General features: G+C 53.1%; 1 protein-coding gene across 7 annotated transcripts in view; it reads left to right on the top strand.

Moving 5' to 3' along the window:
- CASZ1 (castor zinc finger 1) overlaps nucleotides 1–17,918 on the top strand; it is a 202,145-nt gene that overhangs the window by 97,245 nt on the left and 86,982 nt on the right. The window contains exon 1 of one of the 7 annotated variants that reach the window (XM_068158401.1): nucleotides 12,427–12,590. The exons of 4 other annotated variants lie outside the window; for them this stretch is intronic. In XM_068158401.1, the coding sequence (XP_068014502.1) occupies nucleotides 12,542–12,590 (49 nt within the window). In that variant the 5' untranslated portion in view covers nucleotides 12,427–12,541. Of the gene's footprint in view, nucleotides 1–12,426; nucleotides 12,591–17,918 lie in introns of those variants that run through there. 2 more of the 7 variants (XM_068158408.1, XM_068158404.1) reach the window with 2 other exon arrangements.

Raw genomic sequence — 17,918 nt, 5'->3', positions numbered from 1 at the left:
AGGTTGTTTTAATGCCGAGGAGCCCACCAGGACTTGTCTCCTGCTAAATAGGCATATTAAGGGACAGTGCAGCAGGGGTTATAGAGTAATAATTTGTCCTAATGAGCTGGTGTCACGTTCTCCTGGGCCGAGCTGTGCACAAGCAGGAGCCCTGGTAGGGAAGGGGCTGCACTGGCTGACCTGTCAGCCCAGGTTAATGAAGTACTGTGCTGCTTGGGGGGTCAGAGAGCAGCAGCTCAGCCAGCCTGCAGCAAGCAGGGGCATGGAGGGGAAGGACAGGGCTCTCCTCTGAGTTGAATGCTGCAGGGAAAGGCCTGTGCCCTGCAGGATGGAGAAGCAGGATGCACATTATGGCACTGGGATCTCAGTGCTGTGCTGTTAGGCTGAGTGCCACCACATCCTCATCAAACTGTCTGCAGGCAGAGGTAGATCTGCTGTGGCTGGGGTTTGTCAGGGGATGTCCTCTGGCCTTGCAGGTTAGCACATGTGAATGGAGGCTGAAAGAGTAAGAGAGAAGAGATCTCACCTCTTTTATAGGAGGTCCCAAGATAGGCATGGCTGAGCTCCCACATAGCCAGACCTAAAGAAAACTCCCTCATGACACTAGGGGACGTGCAGGCAAGTGCCCTGTGGTGATGACCAGTGTCTAGCTAGGAGGCTTACAGAGAGATGTCATGTGTTCTTCCTCACCTTTCTCTGTGCAGAGCCTATGAACAGTCAGGGGAAGTTCTCTCTATCCTTGTTTTTTCTCCTCCTCTTATGCTTCCCCATGGCTTACTGAGATCATTTGCTTTGCATGGCACCTCTAAGCCCAAGCAATCGCTTCTGTTGCTTCTGGGCAGCTGTGCAGCAAAGGCACAGTGAGCATTTTGCCAGTCCACAAGTGAACAAACAGTGTTAGGGAACAGGATGGCAGCAGGACATCCTGGGCAGGGCTCTGCATAGTATGGGAGAAGGCAGGAGAAGCCAAGAATGGGGAGTCCTGGCCCACCTGCTGCCTTGGGGATCCATGGCCTGGGGATCACACCAGTCCTGTCCATGTTGGAGCAGCACAGTGCTTTGGGCCACAGCAGTACCCTGGAGTCTACAACACAAGCCCTGTATACCATCTTCCTTCTCCTCCCACTCATCTTTCTTTGCTCCTTCCCTCCCCCCCCCCCCTTCTCTTTGCTTTCCTCTGTCTCCATCTCTCTTTCCCTTTCATCTACTCAGAAGGCTTTACTCCACTTCCTTGTCACCCTAATTGATTGCATTAACCTTTCAGCGTATTGGATTTCCCCAGCACCGTGCAGAGAGCACTGTGCAATATGCTTATAATCTGGGCTGTAATGGACAGGGAGCAGTCAACGAGCCCCTGCTCCAACAGGTTCTGCTGACAACTTCTTCTCAGGGAGGGGGAGAGGGAGCATGCTGGTGGGGTCCTGCCCAGCACAGCCATCCTGCAGTCTGTGCAGAGCCAGCCAGCCATGCTCCCCAGTGAGCAGGGTGGCAGTCTTGGCTTGTGAGAGGGTCCTTGAAAAGGAACCAGCTCAGGAGGGAGAGGGTAGATGTCCTATTTGACCCTATTCCTGAAAATTGCCCTAGTGTCTGAGCTCCTCACTCCTCTGCCTGCTCTGTCTACCCTTTATTTCCAGCTGCTCAATACTAAATTAATGTAAGCCTTACATTTAGGCACCTGTTGCTGGTGGCAGGATGAGAAGACAATATCCTGGGTTCTTCACGTTTTCACACCAGGCTTGCCTTTGCCTTTGCCTTTCATTTGGGTGTATGAGAATGTAAGGGAGGTGGACAGTTTCTGGGGTTTCAAAGACATGAGTGTAGGAATATTGTGTTAATGGGGAAGAGAGCACCAGGGTGCTGAGAGATCAGGCGGCAGAAGCCCTGAATTATATCTCAGGATTGTTTTGGATCAATTCTGGTATCTCATTCTTCCCAGGATGGTGGAGTTGTGATTTCAGCACCTTGTAAGGTGCTGCAGAGTCTGCAGGAGGGCTGTGGGGAGATGCAGCAGTGTTATCTCTGCTCATTGTGCACGGATGGAGAGTGGCTGTGGACAGGCAGTGAAGCCACACAGCCAAGTGTCACTGCTCACACTGCGTGTGGCAGGAAACAAACCCACAAGATCAGGGGCAAGAGCAGGCAAGTCTGGCATCCTGCTGGTGGTCAAGGCCAGAGCCCAGAGATGCTTTGCCATTCATTTCTTTTCAAGAGCAGCAGTGATGGTTCTGCCATGATCTTCTGGTGATGGTGCCCATCTTTAAGTAGCCTAATCTGGGCTTCAGTGCAGCGTCGTGCTTGGAGCATTGATTTGAGTTTTGCTTAAGCCAAAGTCATTTAAGCACATATTCTTTGTTTTGGTTTGTTCACGTGCTTTGTTTGACATGGACCATAGGATGAGACCTGGACCCTTGTGAAACCCTTTTATAGTTCTCTTTAAAAAATATTTAGTGCACAGTGGGTCTTCATTTATGGTTGTGGCTCACAGTGTGAAAAACTACCTCTGGTGCTAAGCCACATCCCTCAGTATCACATCTGTGCATCTTCTAAACATCTCCAGTGTTTGATAACCCTTTCAGGGAAGAAGTTTCTTCTAATATCCAACCTAAATTTACCTCTCCTGGTGCAACTTGAGGCCATTTCCTCTTGTCCTGTCACTTGCCACTAGGGAGAAGAGACCAAAAGACTTGGTGATCTTGAAGGTCTTTTCCAACCAGAACTCTGATCATAGAATTCTGATTCTATGAATAGCAATAGGGGAAGGGTTTCTCATCATTTCATAGGTCTTTAGCTCAAGAGATACATCTTGTTAAGAGCAGAGTGATTCCTGCCCTTTAGAAGGTGGCCCTGGGGACATTTAGAAACTGTAAGTTCCTGAGCACACCAGGAGGAGGGGACGAGGCTGTATGGCAAAAGGTAAAGGTAAATCCCCAGTCTGTCTTTTTTCCCAGGAAGAAAAGAGAAATGACAGGAGTCAGAGAGGGGGAAAAACTTTATTCCAGGTAATCATCCCGAAAAGTGGGAGACTCCTTACAAAGCAAGAGGTAGCTGACGGGAGGGCCATTATTTTAGGTTAAGTAGAGAGGAAATAGGAGCAGGAAGCAAAGGATGATAAATTTGAAACAAGCAAGAGAGAAAGAGAGTGAGCGAGAGCAGCACCTCCTAAATGGAAGAGTAAACAGGCACTGCGAGGCATTAACTTAATTGATTGTTCTGCAACAGGCTGAACGCTGTGTTATTCTGTCGCCGTGGCAACAACCCAAAAAAATTGTCAGCCTGTTTGGATGAAGTGAAGCGAAACATTCTCTAATTTGCGGTGATCCGGGTGTTTGTTTTCCTTCCGAAGAGGCGAGGGCTCTATTGATCTATTGTTTGCACAGAGGGTTTTTTTTGGATGGTGATATGGGGGAAGCAGGAGGCTGGGATGTGCTCTGGAGCAGGTGAGGCAATGGGGGGCTCTGCTGTGGCCCCCCTCGGGCTGCCTTTGCAGGGTGGCACCACGAATCCAGCAATTCAAGTGGTAGGAACTGTCCCAAGGAAGCTTGAGGACAGGGGAGAGAGTTTGGCTGTGATGAGCTTGTGCCAAAGCTACTGCTTTGGTCTTCGCTGTTCTTGTCCCTTTGGGCTCTTGTGGCTGTTCCTGTGTGGCAGCCTCTGGTGTTAGGTGAGGACAGCTACAACTGCCTTGGGGACAAGAGCAGCTCTGCCCACCCCCGATCCTTTCTCAGATCCATTTAGTGTGTGCAGACCTGTGCCTGTGCACTCCCTGTGCTCCTGGGGCCATATCACTGCACAGCCAGTTAAGAGGAGTCATGTTTGAATAGTACCCCAGGACCACAGCTGAGGATGCCCACCTTGAGCTCTCATTACAGCAACGGAGAGAAGAAATCCCTGAGCAAAGGACAGGGGATTTTGTCACCTGGGATAGGGGGGCAAGCTGCACCAGGGGGACAGGAGATGGGGACAGCCTCCATGGGATGGTGCGGAGGGTGGATTGCTGTAGGCACAGCTTGGGGCGATGTGGGTGGGAAGAGGCACCACAAGTTGTGCAGTGCCTTGTGCACCTCCTCAGCTGCGTCTGGCCATGCACAGCCCTGGGGGCCAGGAAGGAGCTCCTGGGGATGCCACTTGCTGTCAGCACATGCTTGGCTTCAGAGTGAAATGTCGCTGCAGTGCTTGCTTCAGCTGGAGAATGTTCAGGCAGAATGGGAAAGCCCAGGAGACTCAGAAGCAAGCCCATGTGACCAAGGGTGAGCAGCAAGGCCTTGGGCCAGAAGCTGATGCCAGGAGATGGGTGCTGTGGCAGTGGAGGGAAAAAGGGGTAAAAAGATGCCTTACAGATCTGCAGCAGTGGGAACAGGCAAGGATGGCTCAGGGCCAGTGGGAGGGAGAGTGGCAGAAGTGGCTCTGGGCCAGCAAAGGAGGCAGGGAGGGCTTCCTGGTAACAGAGGATCAGTTAGGAGAGACAGGCTCCTGGCCTGCCTTGTGCACAACCCTCCATGGGGAGTTCACCCTCCTGTTTGGGGTTTTCTGCCCTCCCACAGCCTTCAGGCACTCTGGTGGGGAGCCCTGTGTTCCCCATCCAGGCAGATCATCCTCATCTCTCCTCAGCAGTGTCCCAGCCCAAGCACAGACAGTCCAGCTGCTGCACAGAGGCTGTCTGGTGGAGCCTGCAGATCTCAGGAAGGGCTGTAGAATAAGTTGGAGTGCGACTTTGTGGGGTGTGCAGGGGCAGAACACCACAGTGTGTCCCTGCACTCTTCTTGCTTTCCTGCTCCTTTCTTTGTTGCCTTGTTTGTTGGTTTGGGTTTTTTCTCCTCCTCTGTTCATCCCGGTTGTGCTTTCTCACCATTTTCCCCTTCCCTCTCTCTCTCCCTTTCCTCTATTTCTCTTTCTCCATCTGTTTTTTAACTCTTCTGCTCTGTTGCCTGTTCTGACAGTGAGGATGTGGGTGGGGATAATGTCGCTGGCGGGTGAGCCATGTCCCTAGGCACTGTGTCCTGCCTGGGGATCTGTCGCCGTGCTCCCGGTGGGTGTGCATGGGTGGCCCCGAGGGCAGGTGAGAGAGGAGTGCTTCATGTCTCCAGGGAGAAGGCTGAGCTGCCAGTGAAAGTTTGGTGGTTATTGGTGTCAGGAGAAGCTAAATAACCCTGTAACTGGTATGAAGGTGAATTCATGGTCTGGTGAGCACTGAAAATACGAGAGGGCTCCGAGACAGGCAAAGTGCGGAGAGGGGAATACAGCTCGCCCGTGGCTCAGGGCAGTGCTGTGTCTCCAGAGCTGTGCAGGGATGTGTGCTGGTGCCACCCTGAGCAGCAGCCAGGTCACACCACCTTCTGAGGGGCCAGCCAAGACCAGGGGCTGCTTGGTACTTCAGGTTTGGAGAGAAATGAGGTGTGCAGACATTGGGAGGGCAGGAAAGCCTACAGAGAAGGTACACACACGCCTCACATACAGTCCTCTGCCATCCACATCGGCTCACAGTCAAGTCAAATCCCTCCCTGGTTAAGTACACTCCAGCCAGGCAGCACAGGCAGATCTGTCCCAGCATATCTTGAATGTCTGTGTAGTTACCTGCTGTGAGCAGGAGAAGAGTTGCAGGAAATCTCTTCTCCTTCCAGCTGGGAGAGGCTGATGCCTGGGAGTACCAGGAGATGCACAGAGAGGAAAACCCCTTCAGCTTTCACCTGGTGCTGGTGATTGCCTTGCGCCGAATCCCAAGAACAGGGGAATTGCATCTGAGGCTCAGCCAGTGGTGATTTAGTGTTAGATGTTTGCAGAGGAGACTTTGATTAATTCGTAGTAAAATCAGGGAGCACTTGGGTGCCAGCACCACATTCCAGGGTGAGCTGGTGACCAAGGTGCACGCTGGGCGGGCTGCCAGGTGCCTGAGCAATCCCCGCGGAGGTGGCAGCGCCATCCAACCCGCAGCCTCTCCCTTGCTTGGGCTTCTTAATTATTAATTTATTTTTCTCCCTTCCTTGGCAAAAAAATAGTATTTGGTAACAACCTCAAATTGCAAAATGCTGATGATTTGGAGAATGTGTCACAGAAGCTCCAGGGTGATAAAGGGGAGATGAATGCCAGCCAACAATCCGGCTCAGCCAGTTTGCCTATTTATTAAAGAAAAAGCCCAGATCATTAACTTTTTTGTTGTTGTTCTGTTTGTGGGCAACTCCCTGTTGGCAACTTTCGGGCGCCCAGTAAATTAAACCGAGTATCGGCCTGGTTCAGGGCAGCCTGAACACCAGTCAGAGCTGTGAAATGCGTTACAAACCGGCTTCGTTTATGTTAGAGCATGAATAAACCCTTCAGGATACCATCTAAAAAGTGCTCTCTGGCTTAAAAGTGGTGTTGGAAAATCCTCACTTGCTGCCTTTTGGAGGGTCAGGTATTGTAAGTGGAGAGCTGAGCTTCACTTCTCCTCCCACTGCTTGTTCACACAGTTAATTGCCCCTTGACATGTTGCCGTGCCATGTTGGTCCCCAGAGAAGCAGGGCTGAAAGAGAGCATCTGTAGGCACAGGCTTTGTTGGTTCCCCATTTGTCTGCTTGGTTTGGTTGTTGAATAAAGAACAGTTCAGGGATGGGCTTGCTGCCTGGTGCCTCTGTGAACTCACAGAGTTCCTGGTGCTATCAGGGAAGGGTGATCACGTCCCCCTCCTCTGGAACATCCCACGTGTTCACTGGAGTAGTGCTTCAAGCTAAATCAGTTTGCTGAGGGCTCCAGCTTCCCTTAATTCAGTGTCAGGACTGGGCTTGCATGGCTATTATTCAAGAAGCTTTATCAGAAGCACAAAGCTAGCATCTGCCCTCCTGCTTCCCTCTGGGCATCACCAGCTCTCCTGCCCTGGGTTTGGCACACAGAGACTCGAGGGACTGCCTCACAGAGCCCATTTGCAGGCAAAACTCGTTTCAGCTCCTAGAGAGTCTTGGCTGTTAGAGTGGCTGGAGGAGCATGGTGGCTTGTCACTAGTCCCTGGCAGAGCAGCACAGAGGTGCAGAGAACCAGCTAGAACTGAGGACCTCATCTGGGAAAAGGGAACAAATATGTTGAGATGTCTAACTTCTCCCCTTTCCTTTTTCAGGCCAGCTGAGTTGTACCTAGGGCTGGGGTTTGGGTTTTAGTCTCAGTAGCTGTCCGAGCTCTTTCCGTCAGAGGTAGCCACCTTCTTCCCTAGGCCTAGTTCTTGTCCCTCCACAGCCATTTCTCTGGTGAAGCCTGCCCAGACCCATGCTCACGTGGGTGCTGATGGGAGGAGAAGGGTATTTTTCAAGGTTTCTGCTAGGTTTTTTTCTTCTGAAACACAAGGATGTGCAATTTTTTTAGTTTCAATTTAGCATTGGAGAATTTTATAATTTAGTAATTAAAATCTCTGATAGGCTTTAGAAATTGCAGCTAATTGAATTTAATGGGAAGATGATTTTCAATTTTATTTGATTACCCAGACCCCTGGCATTGGTATTTATGGGAAAAAAATGGGAAATGTGCTGTGTGGGCTAAGATGGCATAATTGAATTAGGGCTAATCGGATTTCTTCGTCATGAATTTCACTATAATTTTCCTATAATTTTCCATTAGATATCTAGTTTACAAATATTCACAAAGAAATGAAGCTCTTTCGGAATGGAGATTGCTGGCTAACAGGATTACAGGGACGATAGCTCGGCACTGCCAGCCTGGGCTCCTTCAGTAATGCAATCGCTGCGTCTGCCTCACACTTACCGCCCGCCGCTGCTCCCCGCACCCCTCCGGCCCGCTGCCAGGGCCCCCGAGGGGCTGCCGCCGCGCTTCCGAGGGGTCTTGGCTGCCTCTCCCCGCCAGTGTCCGTGCGTCCGTGCTCAGTGCACACGCATGGCCCTGCTGGTGCCGTGCCGGTGTGTGTGCTGTGCTTGCTCAGGCACTGGCTGCGTGGCACCATATCCCCTGTGTCAGCAGCAGCGATGCTCAGGCAGCCTTGTTGCACAAGCAGGGCCAGCCCACGCGGCCACAGGCGTGCTGCATCATGGGCATCTCTCTGCATATGCTCATCATAGTGCCTCATGCACAAGGGGATGCTTTGCCCCACTGGATGCAGTCCAGGGTTTTCTCTCTTGGCTCTTGCTGCCTGTTCACCTCTGTTGCTTGCTGGGCTTGCAGGTCGAAAAGCTTTGCCTGCTGGTGCAACCCAGCCCATTTCAGGACACAGTTGCTGGGGGAGAAAGTCATGACCCTGGGGCGTAAGTAGAGTAGCAGCACCTCTCTGCCCAGAGCCACTTGCCATCTCATGGTAGCAGGTCTTCTACATCTGTTCAGATCAAGACAATCTCTGCTAAGACACCTATGATAATCCAGCCCTGCCCACATCACACCAGTGTGCTGCTGCAGCCATATGCAGCACCTCCAGTGTTGGTATACTTGTGTATGAACATGAGTGTATGTGTGAGTGCACATGACGTGCTTGTGTGTTTGTGTCCAAGCATGTCTGTGCAAGAACACAAGCTGGCTGGCAGCTCCTCTAGCCAGGAATCACCTTATTTTTGACATGCAGGAATGGGTCTTGCCCAGCCTGGCACCTGCCCTTGGACAGCAGTTTCCTGAGGACTCTAGAAGCCGTCTCAGTGCCTGGTGTGCCGAGCTGGCACTTGGGGGCTTTGTGGGAGCAGTGCTGGGCTGGCTCAGAGTAGCATTTGTTGGTTTTGCAAGCTCTTTGGTGCCAGGTACCTTTCTTGCTGGATGCGATGCCTGGGTAGGAATATCCCCTGGCCTCCTCACCCTGAAATCCCCAGGCTATGCTTTTAATCGCTGTAGTAAATTGTAACTAATTGTTAGTGCATTCAAACCCCTGCCACTCCTTCCCCCAAAGTCTTTCTGGGCCCCTGTGGAGCAGGAGGACAGGCAGTTTATGTTCACTGCCCTATGGCCCACACCTGGGACAGTCATTCCCTCTGGGTAGTGGTCAAGGGATGAGCAGCATTTGTTTTCCAGCAGATGCTGAAAGCTGTGGAGTGTCTGGAAGAGCAGCAGCTACATGGTAGGGAGCTGGTGTCAAACTGTTTGACTAATGCCAAGAACCAGTAAATGGCAGAAGTGATCCTGGCAGAGCCCCACCCAGCACCCTGGGACTCGGCACAGCCGCTTTGGCAATGCTCTCTGGGCACCATGTGCCAATAATGTGATTGAAACTGAATTGAAGAGGAAGAAGAGAAAGAGAAGGAAAGGGAAAGAAAGCACGGATTGTCTGCTCCTGCCGCCCAGGCCCTGAGGCCTCTGGGCGCCTCCCTTGACGAAACAGAAATCAAACAAAATTACAGAAATAGGGCAAGAGCATTTGCCTAATAGACTCCCCAAGCAGGAGCAGGAGGAGGAGCACAGCGCTGCCAGATCTCCAACCTGCAATCTGAGAGCCAGCGCCCTGAGCCCACATGAATCCAGAGCACAGCCCCAGGCCCCAGGGTCAGCTCCAGCTAAGGAGGGAGAAACTGCCAAGAAAATGGGCTAAGCATAAAAAACAAAGGTAGAAGAGGCTCAAAAATGGGGATGTCCCACATATCAGCATGACTCACCCCCTGCTCAGCCCTGGCACACCGTCTGCGGGGAAAGCATTAAACTGTAATAATAATAATAAATTAATCATCCTTCCCCCTCCCATTGCACTTTTCATCTGAGGATCTCTGAGCACCTGGCAAACATTAATTACCGAGCGGTCCTGTTGCCCCTGGGAGGGTGGGAAGGGACAAGGAGAGCTCTCTTCACCTGCCGCGAAAGGGCAGCTGGGAGCAGCCAGGGTGGCAGCACAGTTCAGAGCAGGCTGAGGGGTGCTGCTTTCCCTCGAGTGCTCCTGGGGAACAGGGGGTCCCAGAGCCACTTTGTGCCACCTCACCGTCAGAGGCAGTCTGTGCTTGGAGAGGATCCATACCCTGGAGGGAAGAAGGGGAGATGCTGCTTTAAGGGGGTCTCCAGAGGAGCAGAAAGCTCCACAGCCTCTCTGAGAGGAAAGAACAAACTTTTGGGTAAGAGGCAAAGGAGAGGGAGTATGGGGAAATAAAAGCTGATCCTGTGACTGGAGATGGCTGAGATAGGAAATCAGGCCTTGCCGTTGCGTCAGCTGCAGGGCGTGGACTTCACCTGAAAAAACACCTTGGCGAGTTGCTCCTGCGAGGAGGAGTGGGAGGGACAGTGGGAAGTCTGCAGAGGGGATCCTGCGGGTGTGTTTAGGTTGTGTGTGTGGGTTCGTGTGTGTCACGGTGTATGGAGATGTGTGTATTTGAATGTGAGCGAGCAGAGAGTATCATTTTCGTGGTCAGAGTGCATATGCATGTTGTGTGTGCGTGCTGGGTTGGGAGGGGTGGGGAACATTTGTATACTGATGTGTGAACGTGCTCAGCTTGGTGCATGTAGAACAGGTATGTTTAAAGGGTCTGTGTATGCTCAGTGACACAACCCTGTGACACTGTGTGTTCCCCCTCCGAGGTACAGCTGTGGCTGCTCTCTTGGGGAACAGCAGCAGTGAGCAGAACTCCCACTGCTTAAATATTAAGTTCAAAGGAGAAGTGAAAATGGAGAAATCCAGGTGACACAAGGTGCAGTGAACTTACAGGACCTGTTAGCAACCTCACGCCTGGAAAGCAGCCCTGGGTCCAAACTGAGCTGTTACAAAGCAGCACAAACATTTCTGGTGCTGTCCATCACTTCTTGGGGGAGGACATTCCCTGGCTGGTGCTGTAGTGTCTGACTCAGGCATAAGGACCAGGGCAGGCTCTGGTGAGGATGGTAGGTGATGGTGATTGGGCTGGGGTGCATGCTGGGGCCAAGTGAAATGCAGACAAGGCAGGGTTTTGAAGGCAGTACTGGGTGACAGTGCTGGTTGGAACCAATGGCATCAGGAATCAGCAGGGAATCAGCAGGGGAAGTCGTGTGATGCTGATAATGTTCTGTTGTTGCACCAGGTGGGAAGGAGAGCCCTGTGCAGGGCTCAGCTCAGGAGCACTGCCTGGCTGAGGTCCTGCTGCCTGGGTAACCCCTGGGCAGGGCACACATGCCTCCTGCCTGGCATGACTGTCCGCATTCTGCTCCCTGGCCTGAAGGGTCCCCAGGTAGCTCCATTTCACTAGACTTTGTTTAGATTTTTTTTTTTCCTGGGAGAAGCCAGAATACCTGTGGTTTTCACAAATGACTCCCCCTCTCTCCTCTTCCTTCTCCCTGCCCTCTGGCCTGGCACTGCCTCCATGATTCTACATATGCAAATGCAGTACTGGTCGAGATGATTAGTTGCAGTTGCAGCGTTGGCTCTCTGGGCTCAGGGTACTCTTTGGGTGCAGCGTGTCCTGCTGCATGGAGCCAAAGAGACCTGGGCTCCTTCCAGCCCTGTGCCTAACCTGTCTGGCCACTTTTGGCGAGTCACTTCCCTGGCTAGTGCCTCAGTTTCCCCATCTGAGCAGTGGGGTAATGATGCTGGCCTCCTTTGAAAAGCACATTAAGTTCTGCCTATAAAAAGGATTTAAAAGGTGGTGAGTTCATGGACTGCTCCTCAGCCCCGGTGAGGAGCCCCGCTCTGCCAAAATCCACGGAGCCAAATGTGGTGTGTTCACAAAAACAGCCTACAACCTGCTCAAAATACCTATTTAATCAGGTAAATAATCTGCTCGTTTGTTTTAAAGAAAGAGGCTTATATCTGTGTTTACCCAACACGCCTCTTAGAACCTCCCTCGCATTCTTTGCTACTTAGAAAAATAAAGCAACAAAAAATGAGGAAATTCGCTGCAGAAGAAAAAACCCACCCCCGGCGTGGGCCAAGCGGCGCTGGCTTCCTGCGGGCATTGGGCAAGATGCTGTAACCTCCAGGGTTGTGACACCAGCCCGGCCACGAGCACCCAGCGCTGCCGCCCCTCCGCCCATGGCCACGGGCACGCCGCGAGCTCCAGTCCCCCGCCAGGCGCTGCCCCTGCCCGAGGGCTGTGGGTTCTGCCCATCCCAGTCCCCGGGGCACCGACGCGACTCGCCGGTGCTCCCCGCAGCCCCCCGCGGTTTGCCGGTTTCCCCTCTCCGCCTGCTGCGAGGCTCCCGCAGCCCCGGAGCAGTCTCGCTGTCGCCGCCGGCGGAGCGGCCGCGGGCAGGTGGTGGCGAAGGCCGACGACGATGGGCGCGAGGGCACTGCGGCCGCCTCAGGGGGCCGGTTCCTGTGGGCCGTCAGCCTGCGGCCCTGCGCACCCCGGCTGCGAGGCTTCCTGGCGCCCCTTCCCCGGCCGGGCCGGGCTGGCCGCCGGCAGCAGCGGGAGCCGCGCCGCAAGGTCGGACCAACCCCCGGGGCCGCCCAATCCTGACCCGGGCCCGACCCGGCCCGGTCCGGCCCGCTGCGGGTCCGGTCCCGCACCTGCCCCTGGCGGCGGGCCCGGCGCGGAGGCGTGTCCCGGCCGCCAGTCACCGCCTCCCGCCGCGGCCGGTGCCCGCCCCCGGCCCCGCTGCCAAAGTGACTCGGGGAGGACCGGCACGGCAATGACATCAGTGCTTTAAACAACTTGTTATTCGGGAGCAATCAGCTGCAATTAGGTATTAATTAAGTATTATGAAAGTTGATTATTTAAGTGAATTCGGCTTTCGTCTCTCCGACTATGGTAAGTACAGCACAATTGTCCTTTTCCTACCCCCAGCCCCCCGCCCGCCGCTCGGCAGAGCCCCCGGCCGGTGCCGGTGTCCCCGGTGCGGAGCGGTGCGGAGCTCTCTTTGCACCGGCCGCTCCGCCGCTCGTCTCGTCCCCTCCGCCGCCGCGGGGCCGGCTGCTGTCGGCAGGTTCCCCGGGACCCGGTGCCCGGGTCCGCCGCTGTCGCCGCCCCGAAACTTTTCCCGTTGCCGAGGCGGGTGCGGGGCGGTGCGAGGGGCTCCTGGGCCGGGCCGGGCCGGGCCGAGCCGGGCGCGGCACCAGGTGCTGCCGGGGGCTCGCAGACTCTTTCACTTTTCTTTCACTTGTTTCACGGAAGTTGGCTTCCTCTCCTGCCGCCGCTCCGGCCCCTCTCTCCCCGGTCCCGGTGAGGTGAGCCGGGGGGCTCTGCTTCGCAGGGTCGGTGCCGGCAGCGCGGCGGGCAGGGCCGGGCCGGGCCGGGCCGGGACTGCGGGCGGGGAGAGGCGCGGGCTGGCCGGGAGAGGATGCGGAGGGGAAGTTTAGGCGGGGGGTCTGAAATGGTTCTTTCGCCTTCGTATTTGTTGTGAGTTTTGTGGGTTGTTTTCTCTTTTATTTCTTTCCCCTTCGGAGCTCCGGCAGCTCGCTGGTGAAGGTTGCCTGTCAGGTTCCGTGCTGGCTAAATGAAAAGGAATTTAATTTATTTGGGACAAGGCAGTGTCGGATGAAGAGGCTGCTCATTACTCTTAATGAGTATTTCTTCCCTTCTTTTTTTTTTTGTTTTCCCAACCTGGGCATATCTGGGATGGGTTTGTTTTTGTCCTTCCATGTGAGGTGTATGAGACCTCCCCACCCCTTCATATCTGGCAGGGAGGAGGACGGTGGCCAGGCTGGGGCAATGTTTTGGTTTTAGATGACAGGCCCCAGACTGGGGCTGGGTGTGTTTTTGGTTGTAAGTTTTTGTGGTGCGTCCACTGGTTTTTGATCAGGTATCAGGATGGGGAGCAAGGTCTGGCCTGGGTGTGGTGGCGGACAGGGCTCCATCCGGCTGGGGCATGATTGTAGCTGAGGTGCAGCTCTGGTGCTCGCTGTACTTGGTGGGTTTCCAGCCCTTGGCCAGGCTGGGGCAGGGTCTTGTTTAGATTTCACCAAGTAGGCAGATTTGGAGTTCACTGGGAATCCCTTGGGCCATGGCACCTCCCTCTTTGGGACCTGATCCCATTACTTTGGCCTGGTACCTGCTAACACAACCATACCTGCTTCTCCAAAATGGTGTAAACCATTCTCTCCCATTTCAAAACTAAATGGCAGCGATGGGCCAAACAGGCCTGCGCTGGCGATCTGCCACGGTCCACATAATTCCTGCGGAGCCGCTGTGTACGTGTGTGTGTGTGTTGTTTTTTTTAATAAGGAGTAAGATGGTAATAAACTGGTTGATGATTGACTGGGCCTGAACTATGTACTCTGATATTTTGATTGAGAGGATAATTTTGTCGTCGTTTATTTCATTTATTTATTTATTTCTACCATTGATAGCAGGAACTGAGCGTCTCAGGAGCTGCTTCCCCTGGTGATTGTGCCAGGCCAGCTCTGGTTGGGTCCAGCTGTCAGCATGTGGCTGCTGCCTCCCTTCTAGATCAAGGAGCTGGGAGGCTGCGTGGGCAGCCCAGGAGTTAAGGATGTGGTGAAACTGCAGGAGGGCAAATGCTTTAATGAATAATAAACAATGATTTACCCCTGATCTCCATCTCCAGGACCTGTGGTAGCCCAGAGGTGGGATCTGCTGCCCGGGTGTTGCCGGCTGGGCTTGGCCCAGGGCAGGTGAGGCTGTGCCCCTGCCCTTGCCCCTCCCGGGCCAGCAGTGCCCTCTGCTGACAGGAGCTCTGCCCTATGGCCAGTGGGCCCCTGCCCCTGCCTGGCCCATCAGCCCAAAAAGGGTCCAGAAAAGCAATATCATCTCACCCAAAACAGGCCCTTCTTCTTCCTGGATGTGTTGTAGGTGCTCAGCCTTCCAGCTGCTGTGCCTGGGTAACACATGGGGTTTGGTGTTCCAGTATGGGAACCCCAGGATGCAGTAAGCCATGGAAATGAGGATCTGGGAGATCTGTTTAAGTCAGCATTACAGTCTGTGTGTGGGTGAACCCGTCTTGTCATGATCTCGGGGCAGAGACCTGCCCCATAATCACCACCTCTAAACCTTATCTACTTGGGCCAGCTTATCTCCTTTAGTCGCTGCCTCTTGAATTCTCTCCAAGCCCTGCAGCGCTGGCTTCCCGGAGGCAGTGCCCCAGGGCTGCTCACACGAGCCGCCAGCTGGCAGAGGCAGGTCTGGAGGGGTTTCTTTCCCAGAGGGAGCTCGGTATGTGGGGTCTGACAGTCTGCTCTTGCCGAGGGCTTTCTCAGCTCAGTCAATCCTTGCATGGACCTTCTAGGGCCAGAAGCATTCAGAGAGTGTAGGGACTGGAAAGGAATTCATGATCTGAGTCCATCCGCCCAGGATCGTGGCAAGATGTTCCCTACATGTGACTTTCTGCGAGTCTGGTTGTAAATATCTTGAGTGACTGAGCACCTGTCACTTCCTTTGGGAAGCTCTTCCCCAGTGTAATTATCCTTGGTATGAGATTACAGGAACTGATCTCAGAACGAGGACCAAGTAACCTATGGTAAATGGGTGGAGAAACACCCAATTTTCCACTCAAAGGGTCATTTTGTGACCTTGTTTTGTCACATCCCTGTTGTTTGAAACAGCCAGTGGACAAGAGCACCTCTGGGCTGATGCCAACTCTGTGCAGATTTTTGGAGAGAGATTGACTCAGTCAAGGTTGGTACCATTCCTCTGCTGAGCTTGTGGTCTGCAGAAGGTTCACAGGCACTTTTTTTGGCTGTTCAGGTCATTTCCTACAGTCCTATGAGATGCCTGTTGAGTGGAAAGCATTCAAGTCTACCTAGTGAAGGCTCTTCCTTGGAAGGATTTACCCAGGCAGGGATTAACCTTCTCATCATGGTGTTAAGCAGGGCCCAGCTATTACTAGAAGAGCATGCTTCAAAGCCTGTTGAAGCCCATAGGAGTGTTTCTATTAGTTTGGTGCTATAAAACAGTAACTCACAGAAAGACCAGAAAATGGATCCCTGAGATGGTAAACTTCTGTTTCTTCACCTCTACCCTGTCTGCTGGGTCATGTTCCTTCTAGATCTGCTACTGACAGAGTGGAGTCTGCTAATGGGTGCAGGCACTGTGTCCTTCTGCAGTGAACAGTGTCCAAGATGGGGAGAGGCAGCATGTGCCGAAATGACTGTGAGTGCTCCGGATAGCTCGGTTGGAAGGGATCAAATATTTAATACATAGCTCCTATATCAGCAGTTTCTCTTTCTGTTTTCCTATTTGTTCTTCCTCTCTGAGCCCTCATTGCTGCTGTTGGAAAGAGCTGCCTGAGTGAGGAATCTTTTTCAGAGCTTTTGCTTGTAGAGCCTTGTCTGTCCCACTCCTCAGGCTGCCAGAGCGCTTGGCTGTCCTCACAGTGAAAGCCTTTGTGGCCACTTTGACTCTCCCCCATTGCATCAAATCACACCCCTAGGCTGCTCTGTAGCCTACAATTTAGGTTACCCTCTGAAAAGTTGGTTGAAAGTATCTGGAAAGTAATGAAAAGCTCTGTGGGAGGTGAAGACAACCGTTGCTTGTGCCGCATCTCCCACCTCCAGCCAGGCTCCTTCCCTCCCTCCCTCCCAGGGTTTGAAGACGTGGCTGTTCCCAGGGTTTGAGAGCTCAGGTGCCACCCAGGGCTCAGCTCCCAGAAGTGCTGACATCGCAGAGGCCATGCTGGCCAATCCAGCCGGGGTTGGGGAGAACCAACATCCTCGTCCTCAGCTGCACTTTGCAAAGCAAAGAGGGGGCAGAGGAGGCTTGGCTGGGAGCAGGGGAGGGGCAGAACCTACAGCCAAAAGTCCCACGCGGCACCATCTCCTCCCCTCCGGTTCAGCGCGGACTGGATCAATTTGGACGTCTTCAGCAATAAAAAATGCCGATGTCGTCCTAATTCACCAGGCCCCGAGATGACAGCAAATTTACATTTTTTAATTAAACTAGCAGCCAGTTTTTATGAGAGGGGGCTGGGTTATGCAAATCAAATGGTTGTGTACGAAAGATTAGGAGAGTTTGGGAATAAATTCCACAAATGCTAATAAAAAAAAAAGAGAGAAAATGAGAGGGGGGAGAGGGAGAGGGACATTGTTCCATTAGCCCCTTTTAGACTGATTTCCCTAGGGAGAAAGCAATGGGGGGTGAGAGATGGAGGCAGCTTTCAGAGACAGGTAAAATCCATTTTGAGGATTGAGAGCCCCTTGGACCAGGACATTGTTGCTCCCTCTTTCTTTTCCCAAGGTACACAGGGGAGACAGAAGCAGTGACATCGGTAGCAAAAGGAAAACTTGCTAGCTCCTAATCCTCATTCCAAGTGACTGCAACCTGACTAAGACACAGAGGGGTGCACAGGGCTCAGCTGCTGGAGGGACACAGCGGGGTCAAGAAACAGTCCAGGTCACAATGATGTCCCAGGAGGATGGACCTGGCAGGATGACAAGATAGGCAAAGCCCAGCCTCTGGTCATGAGTGAGTCCTGAAAGGGCTACCAAGAGCTACTGCAGGTGGGAACTGCAGGGAGTGCTACCCCTGGGCTTCCCCCTGCTTTTGTGCACTTTTTACTGGGGGAACTCTTAATCCCTGGCAGGAGCTTGCTGGCTGGGTAGACATTAATACACCAATGGTTGGTGCAGGACTAGGCAGCTGTTCCATGTAAGCACAGGCTTCATCTATGGATCAGGGTGTGTTTTGAAGAGGGATGCCACTGCTCTTCCCTTGCCCAAACTGTAGAGCCCCTTGTTGCCCATCTCCAGGGCCTTCAGTGGCTGAGTCCAGCTGTTAACTTCCCTTCCTGGTGCATTAACCTGGTAATCCTCCCCCCTTTCTCAAGAGCTTTCCCATCTTCCTTCATGTGGGGATTCCAGAAAACAAAACAATTTGTCTTGCTTTTTCCAGAGCAAACAGTTAGAGTGACACAAAAACATACACTTGACTTGTGTAAAATATGTTCTTGTTTAAATTTCCCAAAGAATTCTGAGTTCTCATTGCGTTTGGAAGTTAGGTGTGGTGGCCAGGTACCAAAGCCATTGTTTGCTCTGCCATGGAGAAACACAACCAGAAAATTTCTGGAGGCTGGGAAACTGCTTAAAGCTTCCAGTCCTAAGGCAGTTTCATGCTCTGAATAAAAGCTGAACAACCCGTGTAGGTTGGCAAGAGACAGCAAGGGGTGGAGAGGAGGAGATGCAAGGA

Source organism: Melanerpes formicivorus, unplaced genomic scaffold, assembly GCF_026170545.1.
Source record: "Melanerpes formicivorus ecotype bairdi unplaced genomic scaffold, bMelFor1.0.p_v2 SCAF_39, whole genome shotgun sequence".
NCBI lineage: Eukaryota > Metazoa > Chordata > Aves > Piciformes > Picidae > Melanerpes > Melanerpes formicivorus.
Note: the sequence above shows the minus strand (reverse complement) of the source record. Positions and strands in the feature narration are given on the sequence as shown.